Genomic DNA, 27,003 nt, shown 5'->3' with positions numbered 1-27,003 from the left:
ACTGGTAGAGCTCAAGAAGGAAATAGTGTAATGGTGGGGCACCAGGGATGTTGTTATTATTATTAAAATGTACCGTAAATGTTTGTGGGTTCACACTGGGTTGAAGGAGAGACAGGACCAACCAGGATAGGGAGACCAGGGTTTACTGCCAAGCTGTTAACTGACACAAGAATGGCAGTTTGCCCAACAATCACTCAGCTCTCCTAGGCTATGGAACCAGCAGGCAAAAAAGTAAAAGTTTATACAGTTTAATTGAAGGTAACTAAATAAAGGATGGGATAGGGGATTCTACACTTAAAACCTAAGGGCAAACCACAGGGGGCAGGGAAGGACTTAACTACACTATCCTATTGACCTAAGCCAGGCAGGGCCCAAAGGAAGCAGTACTGAAGTCACAGGGAAAGCTCCTTCAAACCTGGTTCCAGCCAGGTTTGGTCAGCTCAGGTAAAGGCCTGAGGATGGCTTTCAATTGGGGTCTCATGGTAATCCAAGGATGGTTACAGGATGCCAAGAGCCAAGGTAATCCAAGGTACCCAGGTAGGGAGAGTAAGTATGCAATTCTGTCCACCAGATCACAAACCACTTCCCCACTTGGTGCTGCTCTACAGGTCTGTTGTCCACTGTTGAAAGCCTTTACCTCTCAGGACCCCAGGGAATCTGGATGCAGTTTTTCCCTAACTCTGAGATCTTCCAGGGTTAGCAACAGTTATGTCCCAACCACTAATGGAGTCTCTCTCAGAACACAAGCCCCACTTCCTGCTCCTTCATTTCATCTTGGAATTCTCCAGTCCTTCCTGCTAGGTCCAACACTATTACTAAATTAATTACTAAATAAACCCTCACAACAATAGTAAAACTATGCTAGTGGGAGATCTAAATATTCATCTTTCAGATCTAGATAAATCAAACCAAAAATAAATAAGAAAGAGGTAAGAGAGGTGAATGAAGTCCTAGAAAAATTAAATTTAATAGATATGTGGAGAAAAATAAATAGGGACAAAAAGGAATACACATTCTTTTCAGCTGCACATGGTACATTCACAAAGATTGACCATTTAATAGGGCATAGAAACATTGTAAACAAATGCAAAAGAGCAGAAATAATAAATGTAACCTTCTCAGATCATAATGCAATAAAAATAATAATTAGTAAGGGCACCTGGACAGGCAAATCAAAAACTAATTGGAAATTAAATAATATGATTCTCCAAAACCAATTAGTCAAAGAAGAAATCATAGAAACAATCAACAATTTCATTGAAGAGAATGACAATGATGAGACATCCTACCAAACTCTGTGGGATGCAGCCAAGGCAGTACTCAGGGGGAAATTTATATCCTTGAGTGCACATATTAACAAATTAAGGAGGGCAGAGATTAATGAATTGGGCATGCAACTTAAAAAATTACAAAGTGAGCAAATTAAAAATCCCCAGATGAAAACTAAATTAGAAATACTAAAAATCAAGGGAGAAATTAATAAAATCGAAAAGAACTATTGAATTAATAAATAAGACTAGAAGCTGGTATTTTGAAAAAACAGATAAAATAGACAAAGTCCTGGTCAATCTAATAAAAAAAAGGAAAGAAGAAAACCAAATTGACAGTATCAAAGATGAAAAGGGAGATCTCACCTCCAATGAAGGGGAAATTAAGGCAATCATTAAAAACTATTTTGCCCAACTATATGGCAATAAATATAGCAATCAAGGAGATATGGATGAATATTTACAAAAATATAAATTGCCTAGATTAACAGCAGAAGAAAAAGAATACCTAAATAATCCCATATCAGAAAAAGAAATTGAACAAGCCATAAAAGAACTCCCTAAGAAGAATGAACCATGTAACCATGTTAACTTTTCTAAAAAATAAATATTATTAAATGTTAAAAAATAAATATAAATATTTTCTAACTACTCTCTCCCTACGGTTAGTATGATTATTCATTATTATTATTATGGGTTAGTATCAAGCATAATACATATGTACAATGTTTTTTGTATGTGAAGTTTTCAACTATGAGCGTAAATCAAGTACTGTTTTCAACTATGAGCGTAAATCAAGTACTGTTTGACCCATATCAAGAACACAAGTTCTCTTGTTTATCATGGCCAAGCTACTTTGTACTCTAACTATATACTCTATATACACTATGTACATGTGAAGTATATCTAATGTGTTTGTGTGTGGGACATATGACCTAACATGTTCTGTTTGGTTTATACTCACCGTCTTCTTTAGAATCCTTCTTGTCAATCAGCTAATGTTCTAATGCATGCAACCCTAATGTATGAATGTGCTAACTTATGCCTTTGATTTGTGTATGAATGTGTTAACCTTTTACCATTCAAACCTAATCTTGCACAGTTGATCATGTTGCTATTGTGCCATAATCTCCACAGTGTGGTTCCAGCCTACTTTTTCAGGCTTACTGTAGATTGTTCTCTTTCTCATAACCAATATTAAAGAAATAATGTTTTATCAATGGCTACCCATACATGGAATTCCATCTCCAGGATCTGTGACTCTGCCCTACTATCTCTCAGGCCCTCAGTCCCATAATTCCCACCACACTAGTACATTTGGAATATATGATAAATCTCATAGGGCATTTTAGAATTGAGGAAACTGGGTTTCAAGAAGTTGAGATAACTTCTCCAAGGTCATGCAGCTAGTAAACATCAGACTAAAATTGAACTGAAGAGCCCTGGTCCTCCTCTACTATCTAACTTTAAATAATGGAAAAATCATTGGAGTAAATGAGACAGTACTTACTTAGAAATATGTGTTCTAGTATAATACTACATCAAGGACCTACGATTTCATCGGGACAGAAATTTTGCATTGGCTAACTAACCTCTAACTCATCCTATTAAGAGTTTTCTCATATTCAAGTTAAATAATTTGCCCATAGCCATAGCTTCCATAGCTGGGAAATGTTAGAGGCAGAATATGAATCCAAGTCTTTCTGACTCCAAATCTATCACCATTAGCCACTACTTCATACAGGCTTATGCATTCTAATAGGTTTAGTTTGCTGTTATCTTAATTAGTTGAATTAGCTTCTAGTCATGGCTTCCATAGAATATTTTTTCAAGAGTCAATATCATTGCTCTCATTTTATAAGTTATGGTACCTTGCAAAGTCTCCAGGGAACTTCCAAGTTTCCTGGTAAATGGAGAAGAGATGGAAGAGTGGTAGATAGAACACAAGGACATTTTTCTAATTTCCCCAAGAAGGACACTGAGACTAGGTTCAGTCTACCAGCTTAGTCATATATGGGCTCTAAAACAAGAAAGAAGGCAATACACAGAAAATGCCAGGACTATATTCACATGGTTTCTTGAACAACCAAAAAGAATTCTCACCTGTTAATGTCTTTGCTTTAAGTAATGTGTCCATGAATACATTAATAAGATGGTAGGAAGTGAATATATTTCTTTTCAAAAAGGCTGGTGTCACCACAGAAGATTGTCAATCATCAGCGATCAGTGTTGCACTCTTCTATCATCCCTACATTCAACACCCCCTCCCCACACTCTGGAATATTCTGCCTCCACACAAAGAGGGGAAAATTTTGACACATCCAACAAACCTCTGCTTTTTTAGAGATAATTTCCATTGTAGCAAATTTACTTGGCATTATTTAGCACTTTGTTCTGCTATAATTTAGAGCATTTTAACAAGGATATGTCAGGGAAAAGTAAGTCAACCTAAAGTAACTAAATTACAATTTATGTCACTGTCAACCTTGAGGTATAGATGAAAATAAAAATGAAAGCCTTCGAAGGTCAGCTTATGAAACCTTCTGAAGACCTTGGGGAACTTAGTTCCCACTCAGACTCAATATCAGACACCAATACAGTTTTATTAATGGAAATGACATTAAGGAAGATTCATAAACATCTGTTTTACAGCTGCACTATAAAGACTATGATGCTTTTCCATTTGATTTGCAACTCAAATCTCCTATACTATGTGTTGTTTCCTCAATTCAAACATGAGCTACTTGAAAAAAGGAGGTGTTTTGCTTTTCTATTTATAACTCTAGAACTTAGCACAGTCCTATGCCCAGAGGAGGCACTTAATACCTTTTTTCACTCAGAATACCCTCTATAAACTCAAGTATAACCAGACTTTCCTACTTGCTATTCTTCATTCTTATCTTTCCATTTCTGATCTCCCCTCCTTTGTAGTGGTCATCCCACATGTCTGAATGGCCTTCCTCTCGGGGGCAGCGTGGCATAGCACTCTGGATTTGGAATCAAGAAACTTGGAATCAAGTTTGAATCCTGCCTACAATACTTAGTGGCTAAGAAATCCTGAGTAATATCTCTGTAAAATGAAGGAGGTTGGACTGCTGAGGTGCCTCCCAGGTCTAAATGTATGATCTTCATTAATGATGACCCTTCCCAGAACCCTTTACCCGTCAAATATATATATATATATATATATATATATATATATATATATATATATATATATATATATATATACTTNAAGTTTGAATCCTGCCTACAATACTTAGTGGCTAAGAAATCCTGAGTAATATCTCTGTAAAATGAAGGAGGTTGGACTGCTGAGGTGCCTCCCAGGTCTAAATGTATGATCTTCATTAATGATGACCCTTCCCAGAACCCTTTACCCGTCAAATATATATATATATACTTACTATATATATTTACTAGTGCCTTCTCCTCAAAGGTGACTTTGTATCCACTGTGTATTACAAACACATATATCCCTTTTTCCTACATATACCTTTTATACAAATAGTATATATGTGTGTATAAGAATAAGTGATAAGGGATAAAGGGGAAAGTATGGATTATCTTAAGAGGAAAAGAGGAGAATTTGAATACAAACCCTTGGAGAAGATTCTGACAAGGAGAAAAGGATCTTGGGAATTTTTACTGGAAAGTAACTGTCACTCTGAATCTAGCTTTTTACTGAGCTGGTAAGGAGGAGCTTTTTCTCTGGTATTCCTGGGGAATCCTAATTTTGTGGAAAGATTAGTGATTTCTGGGTTTGGAGAATTTGCCATTGGAGGAGACCTGCTTTTTCCCTGAAGCACAGAGACCATCTGCCTGATATCCATCTGTAAGAAATCCATTTGGCTAAGGTAAAACCCAGGGTTTGGTCATCTGGGACTCTGGGTATTCCCAGATTATATATGGGTATATACCAGGCTTTAGGTAAGGATCCAATACATCTGTGAGTCCTCCCTCTTTAACCTTTTTTAGATAATCCATACTAATTAGTATAGAAGGATAGTCAGATAGCTTTGGGAGTCTTAGATAAGAGAAGGGAGCGATAGGCAGGGTCCAGAGAAAACTAGAAGGCCATCCTCTTGTGAGGTGTGTAGAAGTTGGGTGGAGCCTAGGTTTTAATAATGTTAGGATCCTGCCTACCCATTTCCCTTATTCCAACTATCAAATAAACTTTTTTTTTCTATAGCCCCAGGGTTTTGCACTTTATTGGCCTAGATAGTTCCCTAGATGGGTAGTTATCATCTCCCATCCATCTAGAAAGGATTTTTATTTCATGTGGATGTGTGTGTGTATCATAAACTTAAGGTATATATACATGCATACACACTATATATATATTTATATGGTGTGTTAACATATATACATATATGTAGGATAAAGAGGAGTGTGCATTTATGGTGTGAAGGTGTATATATACATATTTATATATTTATTATATATCATTATTTTATTATATATTACTTGTTATATATTAATTATACAAATATATGTAGGCAACACGGGATAAAGTTCTCTTTATCATATATATGCAGCTATGTATATACACACATATGTATATCTGCACTGAACCAGTGGTAGCGGGTTTGAGTAGAACACACTGACACCATCTTATTATTCAATTCTGGAGCTACTTCTCCTTCTATTCAATTATGGGACTAGTCCAATTTTTGTCCTGTGAGGAAACTTTATTCCATTCTGGGAATTGTGAGAAAATCTTATTGCATTGTTTGAACCTAACCTTGTGTGGCTGGGAATCTAGATGAGCTCAACCTGTTAGTTAGAGACCGTCAGCAAACAACCCAGGTTTTGCTGACCAGAAAGTCAGTCAAATCCAAAGATTGATGCTGGAGTTTTCACAATTATGTATCTGAAGCAAGCCATATATCTTATCTGAAAGCTGGCTCCATTCTGATCAATCAGTTGCTGTTTCCATGTTCCTTTTATTATTTACATATACTTAGGGGGAGTGGGACATCTTTTTTTTTATTATTTTTTGGAAATTGAACCTATTCACTCTTTCCCTCCCAACTTGGAAAGTCTCTAATCTTTCTCTGATTAGAAATTAAATTACCTAATGTTGAATCCTGGTTAATTGTTTCCTTTTAATTAATTGGCCTTACTTGATGGTTTTTAATGTATAAAAATCTCTCTGCCCTTTTTTTGGAGTCCAGGACCAAAGCTGAGGAAGGGGCCTGGTCCTGATTTGTTATGCAATTGGAATGGATAGTTTAATAAATTGAATGCTCGGGAATTCAAACCTTTGTTTCCTCAGTTATTTAATCTTTCACTTGTCACAGAATATATAAATATATACATATGTGTATATATGTGTGTATACACACATTCCTTTATCCTGCATTCTATCTCCTTCAACAAGGAGTTTCTTAAGAGTAGGGGTTGCTTTTGCTTTTCTCTGTATCCACAATGTTTACAGTAAATACTTAATAAGCACTTATTGTACCTTCTTCTCCCCATTCAACTTGCTCCAGAATGTTCTGTCTCTACACAAAGGAGGAAAATAGACATAACCCACAAACGCCTGCTTTGTTAGAGATAATGAATTAATGACTTAATGAATGAATATCATGGTATGCTTATAGAAGGTAAAGATGACAAGAAGTTAGAGGATAGTGAATGACAGTTAAGTTGTTTTTTTTTTTTTAAAGATTTTGTCAGCCAATAATTTGGAGTGGAATCTAATAAAATGAAATTAATTGGGTTAATTCTCACATTTTCTATTTGAGTTCAAAAAGTCTATTGCAGAAAGAGACTTAGATTTAAACTTAGAGGACTCAAGTTCGATCTTGAGTCTGCCATTTGCTAGCTATGTTATCTTGATAAAATTATTTAACTTCCTTGAACTCTACTTCCTAATCTGTTAAAAAAAAAAAAAAGCTAATGTAGCATGGTACAATGCAAAGGTCATTTGATCTGGAGACAGGAGACCTGAGTTCCAAACCCATTTTTGCCATTTACTAGCTATATGACTTTGTGGAAGTCATTTACTCTGTCTGGGCTTTAGTTTCCTCCTCTGTAAAATGAGTGGGTCAGTCTAGATGACCTCTGAAGTCTCTTCCAGATCTAAATCTTTGATTCTAGCTATGGGATAGGGAAGGCATAGCTAGGAAAGAGTTCATATGGAAATGATTTTCAAGGTTTGCAGGCACCCTGTAATGTGAATATGTCTACAATGTGATAGGGCAGCCAAGAAGAAACAATAGGAACAGCCTGGCAGAAGGAGGAAAGGAACTGAAAGTTGGGCAGACTCTGAATTCTAATCTTCCTTCTCACCCTTATTAGTTCTGTGACCAAAGTTAAGATATTTATATTTTTAAAATCTGTTTCCTCCTCTGTGAATGGAAATAAAACTTGCAATTTCTACCTTCAAGGTTAAATAAGTTAATATATGTGAAGTGTTTTGTAAGCATTCATGCACCACATAAATATAAGTGAATATAAGGAAAGTAATGGGATCTTAAATTGAATTGAAAACGGTATAGAGAACAAGGAATCGATTTTCTGTCATCTCCATTAGATTGTAAGCAACATGAGTGCAGGGACTGTCTTTTGCCTCTTTTTGTTTCCCCAGCACTTGGCAGGATGTCCACCACATAGGAGGTTCTTAGTAAATATTTATTGATTGATCATCAGGCTAACTGCAAAGTTTTATGTTTCATTTAGGGTGCCACATTTTAGCAAGGGCATTTTCGAGATAGAGCATGTCCAGAGAAGAGCAATTTTCCCTGTCCCTTCTATTATCCTCTTCCCAAACTCCACGGAATGCCACAGAAGGGAGGAAAGAAGAGAATTAGTATTTAAGTGCCTACAATATGCCAGGGATTATGCAAAGTGCTTTACAAATATTATCTCATTTAATCCTCACAATAATTCTGTGAGATACATACTATTATTATCCTCACTTTACAATAGAAAAGACTGAGGCAGCCAAAAGGTATGTGTGACCTGAACCAAGGTCCCATACCTGGTAGGTGTTTTGAGGTCAAATTTGAACTCAGGACTTCCAGAGTCCAGCCCGTCACTGTATCCACTGCATTGCCAGAATGGTAGTTAGTAAAGCTTCATCTCTTTGCCTCCTCTCTCCTATAACCTTACTTCTAGATCCCACTAGGGTGACACTGCTGTTCACTCCACTTGGATAAACTAGGAGTCACCAACTACAATCATTCTAGTTAGATGAAAGGCTATCAAATCTTAGCTGCTGTTCTACCACTTATCCCCCAAACCCTCCCAAACTAGGACATCTTTTTGCTCCCAGGTTTTGCCACTAAAACTGATCTTTTCTTTTTTTAAAACCCTAACCTTCCATCTTTGAATCAATATAGTATATTTGTGTCAATGCAAAAGACTGGTAAGGGCTAGGCAATGGTAGTTAAGTGACTTGCCCAGGGCCACACACCTAAGACGTGTCTGAGATCATATATGAAAATCCAGGACTTCCCATCTCTAGGCCTGGCTATCAATCCACTGAGCCACCCAATTGCTCCCCAAAGCTGAATTTTCTGATGTGTATCTTCTCCAATGAGAGTATGAGCTCTTTTAGAGCAGGGGCTGCCATGATTTTTGTGTTTTTGTCTAATGCACTTAGAATGGGGCCTAGCGCATAGGAAATACTTAAGAAATGCCTTTTCTATAATGTGTTTTTTTCCATTTAACTGAAATGTTAAGAGTATTAGAGGGCATGGTATAAGAGGACCAAAAGAAGGAACTAGGGATATTGATTCAGAGATGAGAAGACTTAAAAGACATAAGATAGGACTAGCTCCAAGTACTTGAAGGACTTTTAATCAGGAAAAAGGATAAGATTTGTTCTATTTGATCCCAGACAGCAGGATCAGGAGTGATAGGTAGATACTGTAAAGAGGCATATTGAAGCTTCATGTAATCAAATACTTTCTAACAATCATATTTGTCCAATATGAGAATGGGCTCTACCAGGACACTGTGGATCTTTACTGCATTTATTATTCCAGGGGTCGGCAATGTATGGCTCTCGAGCCATATCTGGCTCTTTTGAGGGCCAGATATGGCTCTTTCTGCAGGAGCCATAAAGTCAATTTTTTTTCAGGTGCTGTTACAGGAGTGCACACTGTGAGCACTNCAGGCGCTGTTACAGGAGCGCACACTGTGAGCACTGTACAGCTCTCACGAAATTACATTTTAAAAAATGTGGCGTTTATGGCTCTCACAGCCAAAAAGGTTGCCGACCCCTATATTATTCAATCAGTCAGTGGATGACAACTTTGGAGGCATTCTATCAAAGGTTTCCTGCTGAGACACTAGTTATAAAAGAGAACCTCTGAGGGTTCTTCTAATTCCCAGGCTCTATAACTCAATGATTTATCTCTACAGAACAGATTTTAGTATTTTGCTCATATATTTTAACTTCTTCCTTTATTTCTCCATCTGCCTTTCTTATAATTTTGTGGACTCAGTCATTCCCTTTATTCCTCTCAGCTGCAGTTATCTCCTAGTCTCACAAAAAACTCTTGAATCTTTGGGGGGGGGTTCTGTTTTTTCTTCTGCTCGCTATTAGAGATAATCATTCAATCATACTATAAAACATTCTTCTCTGTATTATAGTCACCCCAAATAACCGATCCCTGCTCTTTCTATCATTCTGCAATACCACCCATTCTCCAACCCTCACCTTGTTCTTTTTTTTTCTATCCTCTTGAATACCAAAACAAATAAATCAATTATCTAGTTGTAATAGACCTTCTTACTCTAATTATCCTCACTGAAAGGAAAGATTATGGAGGGTAGTACTGTTCCAGAAAAAAAAAAGCTCACAAAGAAGACACTAGCAATTCCTAATGTATATGGATTTTTCTTATCTCTATAAAATCTTATGAGAATGGTTTATTTACTTAGAGTATATCCTTTAAATTCAATCTATAGAATGTATTCCTCAAAACATTAGCTCTTGCCTTCTCAGTGTTCCCATGATTCTTGGTATCTCAAGCCTCTGGTAGGCTAGTCATGAAGGTATGTCATTCTCTCTAATGTCCTAACTAGTAATACAGAGCAAACCTTTACACAAAGGAGAAAGGAAACAAATTCCATGAGAACTCTCCTTTGAGTTACTGATAGTAAGACAGAAAGGAGGACAGAAGATATAGTTCTCCACAGATGTACTCTAATTCTAGTCATCTCTTTCCTTGGTATCCTCCTGCCAAATGTCTGGCACTGTTACTCTCAGTGCCATTTTCAAAAGAACAATTTTCATCTCTGTTACTAAAGAATGTTTGTCTGAGAAAAACCTTTCAAAAGTGGCTTCATATATAATTAAATTTTAAGTTATCAAAACTCTAGTTTTCTGGAAAAAATAATACAATTCAGCACCTTATATTAAAACAAAGTAAAGGCAGGCCCAATGTACATCCACATAGTTAGCTCTTAGTTATTCATGCTGATTTTCACATTTGTAGATTATATTTAAGTCCTGCATGCTTCATCCTTTGGACATTTGGCTTCCTGGGCATTTTCATTATCATTAACACCTTTACAGGGCAAGAAAATAAAAGAAATGAAACGAGCTGGTAAGTTCTGCTCATTCTAAATAAGATCTTCCTAGAGGTTTAAATGAAGAGGATCTTGAGTCTACTGTCTAAAACAAGATTTTGGAAATTGAGAGGGAACATGGTATATGTAGGCTTGAAATCTGGGCTCCAATCTCAAAGCCAATACCTACTAAGTTCAGGACCATAGACAAATCACCCTTTCTATGAGTTTTGGTTTTCTCTTTTGTAAAAAGAAGACAATAATGTCTGTAGTACCTACTTCATTGGGATGTTGTGAAGCCCCCATGAGATAATATAGACAAAGCATTCTGCAAAACCTATAGCACTTATATCAGTCAGTTATTGCTGACATCAGTAGAAATATATTTCCTCCAAATCCACTAAAATCAGACAACTGACTAGAAGCATCACTTCTGAATTGCATGAAGCATATTCATTGTGCCATGACACATACCTGTTCTGGATACTTGCTTCCAGTGATCTCAGCTACAGTATTGAAGGATTCTGTGTCTGGGTAGTTCTTTGCTTCCATCTTTAATTGGATGACAATTTTAGTCCCCCGAGAAGCCATTCTTGCCATCATCTCTGCATCCTCCACAGTGATGCAGGCTGTTGGGATCTTAGGCACACCATCCTGGTAGGACTGAATTCCTGTGTGAGGGCTTGAGAAAGGGAAAAAAAACAGCCTACATTACTCCCAAGAGACTGAACTAGATAAAAAGAAAAGCATTTATAAAAATTTTACCAATATACTCCCATTTGACCTTCATTTTTTGTTTATTTTTTCTAACACCAGCTACATGTGAATAAACAAAAGAGGATTATTGCATTCTTTTTTTAAAAAAAAACCCTTACCTTCTGTCTTGGAGCCAATACTGTGTATTGGCTCCAAGGCAGAAGAGTGGTAAGGGCTAGGCAATGGGGGTTAAGTGACTTGCCCAGGGTCACACAGCGGGGAAGTGTCTAAGGCCAGATTTGAATCTAGGACCTCCCATCTCTAGGCTTGGTTCTCAAACCACTGAGCTACCCAGCTGCCCCAGGATTATTGCATTCTTGACAAAATAATTGTTGCCATGATCATAATTTTTCTTTTGGGATGTCTTCTCAGGTATGGAAGAGAATATCTGAATTCTTAATGAATGTGCCATTGTTATATCAACTCTGGCTGATCCTACCAAACTGGAAATACTTAGAGTATAAGCCCAGCAAGGAACCTGAATGACAACATGCTTCTCATAAAAGGATCAGTCTATAAAGTATAGAGAAACTCAACAACAAAAGTTGACTACTGGATGTGAAATATGGGGGCTTACAGAACTCATCAAGAAGAAGAAGTAGTTCATCAGTTCTCTAAATCAACAAAATCACAGATTTGGTAAATAATGACAATAACTTGAAATAGGGGTAATAAATCCACTACTTCTTTGACAGTCTGGTGAACCCTATCTGTTAAACTTATAAAATAAAATTCCTAGGACTACAAAAAAAACCAATTCTATTGAAATAGTTTTGATTTGGTTTGTTTTTCTGGATTTTTTTGTTTGTTTATTTTTTCAAAAAATGAGCTTGTAGGTTCCAGGTCAAAAACCACTGTTCTATCTCACTGAATTTCACATGCCATGGGGGCAGATAAGGAAAGCATCTCTATTCTAAAAATATATTAACTGAGACCAAGAATTTACATATTTTACCTAAACTGTCAACTGTAAGCTATGAATCAAGACTCAAAAAATAGGTCTTTTGACTTCAAATTTATTGTTTTATTTCAATACGTAATACTTAATTTTATTAAAAATATTCGATTACAGCTTCTCAAGTAAGTTTTCAGAGTATTTATTCCAGCATTTTCCATGATCCTTTAGAGCTGTTAGCCCACATACGCCACTGGTATTCTCACAAGGTCAAGAGAATGTTCCCTACTGGTGTCAAAGTAAAGGGATTCCTGTGACGCCAACTTAGAAAACCACAAATTAACATTATCTATGATGAACAGTATTTTTTTTAAATTTCCAAGCTGCATTTTAATCTAGCTCCTGGTATCAGGGAGTTCCAGTTTGACACCTCCATGTCTCTATTCCCAATTCCAGACATTTAGGTGGCAGAGTGCCAGTGGAGTGCTGGGCCTGGAGTCCAGAAGACCTAAGCTCAAATCTAGGCTTAGACACATTGGCTTTATTACTCTGAGCTTTATTATTTACCATTTTACCTTTTTGCACTAATCTCCATATACCTCAGTTTTCTAGACTATAAAATGAGGATAATAACAGCAGCTACCTCTCAGAGCTGTTGTGAGAAAAATTTGAAATTAAAAAAGCATTTAGCATAGGCCCTGGTACATAGTAGTCCCTTAAATACTTGTTGCATTCCTTTTCTTTCCCAGGATAATAAATAGATCCCCAAAATAAATAAATATAGATAGATAGATATAGATAGATAGATATATAGGTATAGATGACAGTCACACAAGATGGGCATTCATCAGAGTATTTGACAAAACATTTTTACCCAACAAAAGCCATTAGTGGTCCCATAATCATTTTCATAACTGAGAAAATTAGGAAGGATTCTAAGCACAAAAGCCAATCTAATGAACAAAAGGAGTGACATTTCCCGAAGAAATAGATATTAGAGGATAAACTGTACCAGACAACTTCAAATTTGCTTCCCATTCACCTTGAAAGTCAAGAACAGACAACTGAGGAATGACTAAAGAGCCTGTGGTATGTATATATAATAGACTATTGCCTTGCTAAATAAAAAATGAATATGATGAATACATATAGGAAGATTTATATGAACTGATTCAAAGTAAGCATAACAAGAAAAGCATATATATGTATATATATACACATATAATCACTACATTTATGTAAATGGAAAGAAAGAATATTAACAATAAAAGAGCTGAAACTGAATGATATGAAACTCTAGTGACCAAGTACAGCCCCAAAGAGGCACCTCCTCATCTTCTTTATCAAGGTTGGGACTATGGGCATATGACAACAGATATCTGACTTTTTTTAATATTTTGTTTTTGCTGAACTGTTTTTCTTTTCTAAAATTCTTTGTCATTAGGGATGGCTCAGTGAAAGGAAATGGATAGAAAGGAACCCTGAGAAATGCAGATAATATAAAAACAAAAATTTCAATGAAGAGGGTTTTTTTTAAGTGAAACATGGAAAAATATAATTGTCAGAGATTTTGTGAGGATTAGTGAAACATGCCTGGTCAAAGTGCACCCTTCTCTTTTCCCTTATATATGATCTACACATATATAAGGATGTATTATTATTCTGTACTGGTTTTTTCATCCTTCTAGTATTTTGTTCTCCCCAAAGAATGAGTTTTAATCAAAGGCTTTATTAACATATTTGGTAATTCAACATCTGGCTTCCATAAATTGCTCTGCTATAATCCTGCTGCCTCAATCATGTCACCGTCTTTCCTGCGACTCCAAACACAAGGTTGTATGATTGAATGGACAGGGTTTCTGACAATTGCTTTCAAAGCTCTCTATCAGCCTTATCCTTATACTTCACATATTAATCTGATTCCTTTACTCCATTTTTAAAAGCTATCCCACATTCACAGGACAGACTTTTCCATACTTTCTATACCATAATCCTGATAAACCATAAATTACAGTGTACTATTCACCTCCTATAAGAATATACCTTCACTAGCACAATTTGTCAAAACTGCTAGGCATTTGCAGGTGTAAATTAATATTTGCTAGCAAGCTGACTCTTGAAGCAACATCACTAAAGGATCTGAAAATCTAGAATCACAAGGTACTTGAACCTGCCTTTCCCATTCAAATTTTTGTCAATGGCTTGATTAAGGGTATACTTATCAAAACTGAAGATAACTCAAAGTTAGGGTATTGTTGTTAAGTTGTTTCAGTTTTGTCTGGCTCTTTGTGACCCCCATTTGGCATTTCCAAGCAAAGATACTAGAATAGTTTGTCATTTCCTTCTCCAGCTCACATTACATATGAGGAAACTGAGGCAAACAGTGACTTGACAACAGATTAAATTAAAGAAATAGAATCTATGATGATCCTGACAAGGCTCTCTCCTGGGCTCTCTTCATTTCCCCTCTATATTACCTCACTTGGTGATCTCATCAACTCTAATTATCTATTTCTATGCAGATGATTCCCAGATCTATATTTCCAATCTCAACCTCTCTCTTGAGTTTCATTTTTGTATCGCCAGCTGTCTTTTAGATATCTCAGACTAGATGTCATAGACATTTTCAGATCAACATGTCAAAAACAGATCTCATTATATTTTCCCCCAAACCCTTCCTTCTTCTAAATGTCTCTATTACTTTCCAGTACACCCCATCTTCCCCAATCAGCGGGGCTTAGAATCTCAATATCATCCTTAATTCTTCATTAATTTAGAGACAGAGATATGCTTTTCTTTGTATCCCAAGTGCTCAGCATAATACCTTAAATGTAAGAGAAATCCAGTGAATGTTTATTAATTAGACTGAAGTACAAAATTTTAGAGCTGGAAGGGATATTGGTGTCATTCTAGTCCAATTCATACCTGAAAAAAATTTCCTTTTCCACAATGAAAGAACTGACAGGCTGGAAAAGATATGAAGTAAGCATGCAAAGTCCAGCACTCAGAATAAGAAATTAATTGCTTAAGTACAGATGTGACTATAAAGTTCAGGTGAGAAAGAATTCTGCATTAGATTGAACTGGAAGTATTTATGAATCAGTATTTTAATGAGGAAAGTAAAAGAACTGACACTGCATCGATTAAAGCAAAATATTTTTCATAAGAGAAATTATAATGAAAATGCAGTATCAAGAATTAGGCTAGAAGGGACATCTGTGGCCATCTGATCCAATCCATAGCTGAACCCTATGCAACTTACTCATAAAGTATCCAGCATCTTCTTGAAAATATCCAAAGGAAAAAAAAGAGAAAAGTTTTATAAAAAAGAAAATTAAAAAAACAAAATCTCCAATAATGGGAGCCTACTACCTTACCAGGTGGTCCAATTCCACTTTGTATTAATTCAAATTTTTAGACAATCTTTCCTAATAAAATGACTAAATTTGCCTTTTTTGTAACTTGCCCATTACTAATCTAAGCACTCTTCTACACAAGTGTCCTTAAAATTCTTTTCAAGTTTAAATGTATTTGTTTCATTAAAATTCTCATTTGACAAAAAGACACATATGTGTGTAATATATATGTATGTATATACATACATATATGTCTTGCTTATTTCTCTTCATCAGTTCTTTCTCTGGAGGTGGACATACTAAGGTCATCCTTCAAACAATACCTACATGAAGTTATGAAGAGTGAAACAAGCAGTACCAAGAGAACATTATATACAGCAACAGAAATATTGTCCTTTAAATTCTTGAAGACAGATACTGCATCCTTGGTTAGGTCTTTTCTTCTTCAAGATAAAGATTCTCAGCTCTTTCAACCAATCTTCATGTGGCAATCAATCTTCAAAAGACCTTTTACAATTTTATTTGCCTTCTAGGGCATTCTCTTTAATTTTATATCCTTCCTAAAATGTGGCATCCAGAACTGAACACTATTTCAAATGTGACTTAACCAGAGTAATTAATTCCACTAAGCTTTTTTTCTGGTTAGATCACATAAGAAGTATTGTTTCCAGTTCAGTCAAGAAGTATTATATTAAGAATTGACTATATATAAAGCACTATGCTAAGTAAGCATCAGGGATATTGGAAAAGACAAAAATGGTCCCTGCCTACCAAGAATCAATGACCAAGGAAGTCTATGACCCTACTCTCCTAAGACTATCTATTGTTTTACAACTCAGGAAAATTTATCAAATGCAATTAGTTTTAGATGGAACTCCCTGCTGAATCTCTTCAGCAAGCTTGCCGATGTGTCATAGTTATCCTACTTTCCTCATCTCTTGTTTAATTTTGAGAAATTCATCCTTTTGCTACTGGTTCATGCTCCCTGACCCCATCACCCCACCTGGTGATATGACTGCCATCATGGCAGATACTTTTTTCTGAATAAACCCAGGCCACCAATGTTTCTGGACTTTTAACCCAAAAGCACACCCTATTACTGATCTAGGCCACCAATCAACAATGTGCCTCTTGGGCTGGTTGGGGACAAAGGAAGTCATGGCCAAAAAAGCTACTCATCTGAATTACTACAAGATATATTGACCCTTACAGTTCGCAACTCAATCTCTATTTCCATTTATTCCCTCAGAATGATGGACTTAGAAAGATAAAAGTATTTAGAACTGCTTTTTCAGGGGCCTGTACAATTCTATTTTTGCTGGAACTGCTAAGTATTTGAAAACGAATAAAGATTTCCTATAGTAAAAATGGACAAAAAAAGTTAATCCATTTATAATTTCCTATGCTGTACTTGGTTCTATCAGTAAACCATTCTAACCCTTTCAAGTATACCTATGTGTCACTTATCTAAGCTCCACCCTAAATTTTATATGAAAAAGAGTTTATGTTCTAATGGGTCAGACAACATGAAAATAATTGTGTGTGTACAAGTTGCTGTTCAATCATTACAGTCATGTCCAATTCTTCATGACCCCATTTGGGGTCTTCTTGGCAAATATACTGAGTGGTTTGTCTTTCCTTCTCCAGCTCATTTTCAGATGAGGCAACAGAGGCAAAAACCATTAAGTGACTTATCCAGTTAAAAGTGTCTGAGGCCAGATTTGAAATAACAAAGAGAAGTCTTCCTGATTTTAGACCTGGAACTCTATCTACTGTACCACCTAGCTGCCCTCAGTATGTGCAAGACATATTGTGTGTGTATACGCACATGTGTTACATGTGATACATGTGGGTATACATGTGCATGCATACACACATATTGCCAGCAAATTGGAAGACACATTGGCACCATAATTTGGATGGACCAGGAATGAGTTTGGCCATTTCTAAATGATACTGACCATCTTTTGTGAGGGTGCTTGAAACTATGCCGTTCCAGGATAGGTTAGAGGAGATTATTTAGGAGATTATTTAGGTTGTAGAAGACTGAGAGAGAAGTATCATAGACTTCAAATAATTGAAGATTTGTCATATGAGAAAAAGTATTAAACTTGTTCTGTTGGCCAAAAAGGGTAGAACTAGCTTCAATGGGTAGAAACTACAGAAAATTAGGTTCCATCTAAACATGGAAAATAGGGGGAAAACGATTTCCTAATATTTAAAACTCTCTAAAAATAGAAGGTACTACTTTAAGGTGCAGGGAATTTGTCGTTACAGCAGATCTTCAAAGGGAGGCTAGGTATCTCCCTACAGATGTTGTAGGTGATGTTTCATGATTTAGTTGGTATTGGCCTAGATGACCTTTAAAGTCACTCCCAACTCTGAGCTTCCACAATTCTTGGATGCTTTATTTAATAACAAGTATACCTATTCTAGACTACAATAGTCTTGGTCAGTCAAGTACCCCTTACAGTGATGCTGCACTTCACACGGTGTAATACAATGGTGGATTAGGCATGGAATTGATGCAATGATGAACCATAAAAAAAGTCTGGAAAAAAGAGGGCTCCATTAATATTTATTATTCACATGGAATGTCTAGGATTCAGTAACAATAATCTGCTTGTTCTCAAGATGTCTTTCTTAACAGAAGATCAGTCTAACACTTCTTGACAAGAATGTTTTAAACACAATATGTCTTCAAATTAATTTCTTCAAATAAATTACAAATTTAAGTTCTGACATTTGGAGCAAAATGCCAGGGACTGAGCAAGATTTTTAGCTGGGGTTCTAGATTTAAGAAATAAATCCAGGTACCCACAATTTATTTCTGGCTGTAGTATTATGCACTACTACAGAACAGATGGCTTTAGTAATAAGTAGCACACTGAATCAAGTTCATTAATGGTAATGTGGGATGTGACCCAATGTCAGAGCTTAGCACAAATGAAGCCTTCTCATTCTATTATTAAGCCTCACCTGCCCATTAGCAGCTTAGTGTGGGCTTCTGTGGACACCATAATAAGTCACAAAAGAATCTCTGAATGCCAGTGGCAATAATGTTATTTATACTTTCTTAGGAAAGTATCCATATATTCTATTAACAACATTACTCTGGAAAGAGGACTACAACTGATTGGACTGGCTTTGGAGTTTAAGATCTAGGTTCAAATTCTGCCTTTGTTACTTATTACCTGTTTGACTTGGGGTCAGTCATTTGACCTCTCTGGGCTTCAGTTACATGAATTGTAAAATGGAGAGGAAAAGGATGAAGATGACCAAAAGGCCTTATAAGATCATGTTCAATCTCTAAATCTTGGATTTATTAGGTGGTACAATGGATAAACACTGGACTTGGAAGTCAGACAGAACTGAATTCAATTATGGCCTCAGATACTTAACTAGATGTGTGACCATGGGCACTTAAGTGACTTTATAACTCCAAACCTCAATTTTCTTATCTGTAAAATGGGGATAATAATAGCACCTACCTCACAAAGTTGTAAGATTTGACTGAGATAAGACATGTAAAAAGTATATACAAACCTATGTATAAACATATATTTCATATAAAAGATAATTATTATTAATGATTATTATTACTACCTCCCCACCCCAACAATTCTCAGGGTCTTTTATAACAAATATTACTCAAACATAAGGAGTGACTTTGATCAAAAGACAAAAGTATTTAATGGGAATTTTAGGGGAAACTTCTAAGCTTAGAACAAACATGCAAATACATAAAAAATAAAGCTTTAATTTTAAATAATGGACGCTTGAAGATGTCCACATAAGAACTCCTACATTTCAGAGGAAGATAGATTAAGAATCAATCACTTCCCTAGTTCCAGCCAGACATAACCTTGACACAGGATTGTTGCCTGTTCCCTAGAGAACAGCATCATGCTCGTCTCCCCACCAGAGAAAAGAGGGAGGAATTGGGTCTTCCAGAACAGATATTAATAAATATTTCTTATATTCTTTGACCTACTTCCAGTCTAGTTCCATCTTGGTAATCAACTCATCACAGATAATTTACTAAATGCCTATGAGTAGGCTCTGTCCTAGGTGCTGAGGACACAGAGACCGAAATGGAACCAAGCTGGCTCTCAGGTAGGTTGCCTTTTATGTGGAGAAAAAATGTGTATACGTGTGTGTGTGTGTGTGTGTGTGTGTGTGTGTGTGTGTAGTATACAAAGTCAATGCAAGATAATATAACATGAAAGGAGTTGGGGAAGGCATTAGCTGTCCAGGGAATCAGAGACAGGCGATATTGTTTGGCTTCTCAGTTTTATAGAGGCAAACCTACATGAGCTGCTTTTCAAAGTCTAATCTAAGGTGATGGGTTGTGTTCCCTTTTTGAAGAGGCTGGTTATATCTAGACTTAAAGGATCCAGGCCTCAATCTTGTTAAACAACAAAAATTTGTCTCCTCAGTCCAATTATATAACCCATTGTGTCTTCCTTTTCTAAGACCTATTATTTTGGAAAGAGCTTTTTGAATGGCCCTAATTCCAAACAGCTAGATGCTAATGAGATGTCAATTGATAAATGATCTACAATTACAAAGTTGCCAAGGTTGGGTCCAACAGGTTCCTAACAATTTTCATTCAACAATCACTCTTTCAAAATTAAGACAAAAATCTTACCACACACCAAGACAATTACCCCTAATTTAAGGGTTAATAACTAGAAAAAGTATTTGGAGTACAGAGAGATCTGGGTTTGAATTCCACCTCCCATGCTCAAATATTTTGCAAGCATGGGCATATCATTTAACCTGTTTAGATTTCTTCCTTCATCTTAACCTGTCAGAATGCATATTTTCCTTTAAGATTTGACTCAAATGTCCCCTTCTTTATCAGGGGTTCTTAACATGAGTACTATATGCTTAATTCAAGCAATGATTTAGATTCATATTTTTCAATATTATCGACTCCCTTTATAATTCTATGTATTTAATCATTTAAAAACATAATTCTCAGAATGGCTCCATAAGAGTAGATGCTAAAATGCCAAAGGAGTTTTTAGGATGAAAAAAGAACTCTTCTTCTATATGAAACCTTTTCTGATCCCCTCTACTCCCCTTCCCTCAGCTGGTAGAGTCCTAAACCCCAAGTCACTTTTGTGTCTGTTTTATATAAACCTATATATGCCTATGTTATCCACCCTGAAGCAACATTAAGTTCCTTAAAGGTCTATTTCACTTTAATCACCTGGCACAGTGTCAAGCACACAGTAGGTTTTTAATAAATGCCAACTGAATGATTTGGGAGTAATAATATCTGTAATATATAACTCATAGGATTATAATAAATGAGAAATGGTATTATTACTATGTGGTACTGTCTTTAACATATATCAAAATGCAAATCCTTCTGATTACTGCACTAGTGGGTTTATAACAAGACCTCCCAAATATCAGCTGAAAATGGATTCCCTGAATTCCTTTTTAAAATAAATAACATTGCAATCATGTTTGATTGCACTGAATGAAACTACACTAAATGAAACATTTGGGAGACTGATTATTTTTTTGCTCAATGAACCTTCTCCTTCTAAATAAGACAAACACCCAGTTTGAAAAAACAAATTGACCAGTCCTCCTCATTACTCCCCTCAAGAGTTATCTGAAGAGCAGCCACATTATGACAAATCTTTTGTTAAAAAAAACAAAAGCAAAAACAAAAAAACGACTATTTCTATTGCAGAGTTGTTCACTTCAGTCCTTGAAAGTGGATATTGGAATATACATGAAGTATCCACCAAAAGGGCAATTATGCATCCCTCCTGAGGGAGATACAGGTCTTTCTGGGGTTTTTTTGTTTGTTTTTAGTGGGTTTTCCCCCCTCAGAGTCATATAACACTTTGACTAAAATGAAAAAAAATATATGTATTAACATTACAATGGATCCTTAGAATGTCTAGGGTCTGGAGGCGGGAAGGGTTGGGGAGAGGTTGTGGAAAGCTAAGGCCTTTGAAGCTGGAGCCTTTTGTTTCCACATTCTTTTTCTTAGAACTTTTTCTCTAGTGAGGTTATAAGGGCAGACACTTATGTTGTATATCATTTCCAGAATCTTGGGAGTGATCTGTGACTTTAAAAAAAACACAACAACTTTCCCTTAGAAAGATAAGTACTGACTCTATCCAACAATTCTAAATGTCTAGTGACTTCCACGCAGAATTCAGCTCACATACTCATGTAATCATCCATAATACAAAAGCAAGGGGCTCATATTCATACCAAATGTTAGAATAAAGGTCCAAGCTAAAAAACAGACAACAATCCTTCATAAGGAGACAAGACTATTGGAGGATTCAACAAGCTGTTTTCATCTCTGATTTCTGCAATTCTGCTGGGATAACAGAAGACAGACAGGAAAAAAATCTATTTCTGGATTTCATTCCATATTGAAGGCATACTTTCTATAAACAAAATGCAAGTCACATCTAGTATGATATCTTATATTCACTGAATAGCTCTGTTAAATATGGTGGTCATCAAGTAATTTATAACACACAAAAAAAGGAAGAAGCCAAGAAGACATATTGAATTTGGATTCAGATAACATGAGTTCAAGTCTAAACTAACTTAGTCATTTTCTTCCTGTAAGAAAGACCTTAGGCAAATCACATTATCTCTCTGGACTTCAATCTTCTATCTATAAAGAACTAAACTAATCTAGAGGGCTTCTAATGTCTCTTCTCCATCTAAAGCTAGGATCCAGGAGTGTGCAAGAAAAGGCTTAACAACTGAATCACTGAAAAAAAATATATGGATGATGCATTTAATTTACATTATTAACATTTTCTTCACAACTTCATTTAGCCTAAACAATCAACAAAGCAATAAATCAAATCCTGATTTGTAGGGTTTGCCAAATTTCCAAAGTATAAATGCTCACAATAAAATTTAACAATCGGTTCTTGTTACCAGTAGAAGGTGGTTCCAGCATAACTTTGCATCATCTATGACTTAGTTCTGATTAGACTCTATAACAAATAAAAGTCAAAACCAACACTCCAAAAATGCTTAGGACCACGTTCATGAGACAGATAGACTCCTTTCCATATAGAACATTAGGGCCTTTGGTTTCCTTTATAAAGAAACATGCACAAGAAAGTAAGAAATCTTAGTTTATGTATTAAAAGACAGAAAGAGCTGAGCTTCAAGAACACTTTGGGATAATGTAGTTGCTGTTGGGATTCATTTCAGAGTATTTGACTCTTTGTGACCCTATCTGGGGTTTTCTCAGCAGAGCTACTGGAATGATTTGCCATTTCCTTCTCCTTTCTCATTTTTATACATGAGAAAACTGAGGCAATCCCTTTAAGACTTTAAATTACAAAGGAGGTGCCTCTGTATAAGGAATTTCCACATGGGGCATTCATTATTCCTGTAAAATCAGTATCCATCCTGACAATTAAAAAAAATGGTGTTGAGTCATTCCAGTCATGGCTGATCCTTTATGACCCAATTTGGGGTTTCCTCAGCAGAGATGCTGGAATGGTTTGCCATTTCCATTTTCAGCCCATTTTTATAGATTAGAAAACTGAGGCAAATAGGATGAAATGGCTTGCCTAGGATCACACAGCTAGTAAGTATCTGAGACTACATTTGAACTCAGGTCTTCCTGACTCCAGGCTCAGTTCTCTCTCCACTATGCCACTTAGCTGCCTTGAGCATTATTAGGATAATACTAACAATTTACATTCAGATAACATTGTGGTCAGCTTTACAAATGACTTTATACACACATATATTAATCTTATTGTATCATAGCAACAATCCAAGAATTATTACATGCTTTTAAAACTGCTGCAAACTGGGGAGGCTGGGTAGTTCAGAGAATTGGGAGTCAGGCCTGGAGATGAGGGGTCCTGGGTTCACATCTAGCCTCGGACACTTCCTAGCTCTGTGACCCTAGACAAGTCACTTAACCCCCAATTACCTAGCCCTTACCATGCTTCTGGCTTAGAACCAACATCTAGTATTGATCCTAAGATGAAGGTGATAAGGGTCTTTTAAAATTTCAAATACATTCACAGGAGTTAGGTAGGCAATGCAGGCATTATTATCATCATTTTACTTAAAAAAAACATGAGAATGTGATACCAAGTAGCTTGTCCAGAGTCACATGCTAGTAAGTGTCAAGGCCTGGAGTGCTGGTATTCTGACTTCAAACCTCTTCCTCATTTTAGTACTTCATGCTCCATTATCTAGCATAACTCCTCTAGAATAAATATAAAAAAAATTGGGGAAAATAGATATAAAAGACATTCTTCCACAACCACCATTTTAAATTTACAAAAATAAATATAAAGCAGACATCAAAAATTCTATGAGAATCTTTGTTTACTGAGCTGCATTATTTTTTAGATCCTCCCCACTGAAGCACTGATCCCCAGGCTCCTGCACGACAGGCAGGGATAGTCACTACGGTATTAACGAGATCAATTGAGAGACATGCCAGACCCCTGGCACAGGACTGTCCAGGATGGCATGCCCGCGACAAAGAAGATTCTGTGCTCTTTGAGAAAGGCAGAATTGCAGTAGCTCAAAAGAAATGTGAGATGTACGTGTTTAGAGATGTCTCTAGCCCAAATATTCACATGGGCTATTTGTGCCCGACCTCTGCTAGAGCCTTCCAAGCTCACATTGGTCTGATTGGCCAAAGATGGGCATAGTGTACACTGACCCTGACATAGTGATGTCATTTTGGTCCACTTCAAGTATGAAGGACAATAAACAACAAGATTTTGTTTAAACCCCTGCTTTCTGACTTAGAATTGACACTGAGTATTGGGTCCAAGGCAGAAGAGTGGTAAAGATTAGGGAATTAGGGATAAGTGACTTACCCAGGGTCATACACAGAAGTGTATGAGATCAAATTTGAACCCAGGATATACTGACTCCAGGCCTGAATCTTTATCTACTGAGCCACCAAGCTGCCAAAACTAATATTATTTTTTACACTTTATTTCCTTTGTTAATTTTGAATCCCTTTTATGCTGATTTTATTAGGGTATAGCCCCCTTTCTTGCCCTTCTCTCCTATCTCTAACATGAAGGGAAAATCATTTTTAGTGTAAAAAAAAGGAACATTAGTTCCATTCATCAAAATGTTATGGATAAATAATTTTTGATGATAAAATGAGCAACATTGAGAAAGAGCAGCCAAAAATAGCAGAAAGAATACTACAAGAAGAGTCAGGAGGCTCAGTATCAAATCATGACTTTTGCTTCTGACCACCAATAAAAGAGGAAAGATTACTGGACCTGTAATTCAAGCACAAGGATTCGAATCATCACTCTGCCTCTTACTATATGCGAGCCTTAAACTTAATTGGACTTTTCCATAAACTGAAAGGGCTAAATTAGACAGACTTTACAGTTCCTTCTGATAGTAATGTCTAGAATCTTAAGCCTCCTAGCCATTTTGAACTCCCATTTCCTCATTCATAAAATGAGAGGGTTCTACTTCACTAGATGGTCTCTAAGGTCCCTTCCAATTCCAACAGTCTATATTTCTAGGGCAAGTAAAAGTGGCATGTGGTCTGCCTTTTCTTTCAACAAAATGAAGTCGCAGTGTCAAACTGCTAGTGCCCACAGAACAACTCTGATTACTACTTCCAAGTACAGCTTTAGAGGGGAAAAAAGACTCCTAACATGGAATCATAAGCCTGGGAAGCAACCTGAAAATTATCCAGTCCATCAGACTCATATCTAATTTACAGCCATCCTAAGATTGTACAGTCAACTTTGGTAATCCAATCTCCATCTCCATATACTTGCATTACCAAAATTTTCCTGTTTTAGTCAACTTCAGCATAACACATATAGCATATGTTGCTAAGAAAAAGACAGAAAAAAGCCTAGGACTAGCATGTCTATAATGAGGATGTTACTGGATGCATCCCATTAGGGTATATTAATATGTACCATAATCTTATCTATTAAGGAAATTAATTCCTTAAAGAGAACAAGCCTCCTTTCTCTGACACGTAAAATGGAAGTCTGGGACCAGAAGTAACCTCAATACTTCATGACTGATACATGGATAGATGGAAAGATAGTTAGACAGACAGACAGACAGACAGATAGATAGATAGATAGATAGATAGATAGATAGATAGATAGATGATAGATAGATAGATAGATAGATAGATAGATAGATGATAGATAGATGATAGATAGATAGATAGACAGACAGACAGATAGACAGACAGACAGATAGATAAACAGACAAACAGATAGATAGATAGATAGATAGATAGATAGATAGATAGATAGATAGATTGACAGAGATACACATATGTAGAGTCTAAGCCTCTATTCTTTGTAGCCTAGAATGGAAGTCTGTGGCTAGAAGTAATCTTGATTCTTGACTAGATAGATATACGTACGTACAGTATATGCTTGCACATGTATACAGGCATGTCTCTACATATATATGTACATATATACACATTTGTAATTAAGGGAATCAATCTCTTAAAGAGTCTGAGCGCCTATTGTCTATAACCTAGAATGGAAGTCTGGAACCAGAAGCAATCTCATTTGAAAGACAGACAGACAGACAGACACAGACACAGACAGAGACAGAGACAGAGAGAGACAGAGACAGAGTCAGAGACAAAGAGAGACAAAGAGACAGGAGAGAAAGAGAGAAAGAAGGGAGAGGGAGAGAGAGAACTACACATATGTATGCATGATATAGATAGATATAGACATATACACATACATAAACATGTATTTGTATGTGTGTGTACGTATATATATATATATATATATATATATATATAGAGAGAGAGAGAGAGAGAGAGAGAGAGAGAGAGAGAGAGAGAGAGAGACCTAAGTTCAAATCATGCCTCAGAAACCTGCTAGCCATATGACCCTGAGCAAGTCGTTTAAGTACCCACTTCATCAGGTTGTGAGAATTAAATGAGATAACCTATGTAAAACACTTTTAATACCCCAAAGTGTTATATAAATGTTAGCTATTGTAATTGTTGCTGCTGCTGTTGTTGTTATCATAGCAAAACAAAAACACGCTGGCCATGTCTAAAAATCTGTGTTTCCTTCAATCCTTGATTTTTAGGTCAAAGGGGTTGAACACTTGTGATAAACTAATAGAAAAAAAGCGATGTAAATGATTCTGTTTCCCCCACCTAATTTGTGAAATACTTGCAGCTGGA

At 36.2% G+C, this 27,003-nt stretch overlaps 1 protein-coding gene across 1 annotated transcript in view; it reads right to left on the bottom strand.

Annotated features, from left to right (window-relative positions):
* CPQ (carboxypeptidase Q) overlaps positions 1–27,003 on the bottom strand; it is a 552,420-nt gene that overhangs the window by 385,576 nt on the left and 139,841 nt on the right. Inside the window, 1 exon segment of the mRNA XM_044668507.1 lies at positions 11,271–11,478. Coding sequence (XP_044524442.1) covers positions 11,271–11,478 — 208 coding nt within the window.

The sequence above is a fragment of the Gracilinanus agilis genome, chromosome 1 (assembly GCF_016433145.1).
Source record: "Gracilinanus agilis isolate LMUSP501 chromosome 1, AgileGrace, whole genome shotgun sequence".
In the NCBI taxonomy this organism is placed as follows: domain Eukaryota; kingdom Metazoa; phylum Chordata; class Mammalia; order Didelphimorphia; family Didelphidae; genus Gracilinanus; species Gracilinanus agilis.
Note: the sequence above shows the minus strand (reverse complement) of the source record. Positions and strands in the feature narration are given on the sequence as shown.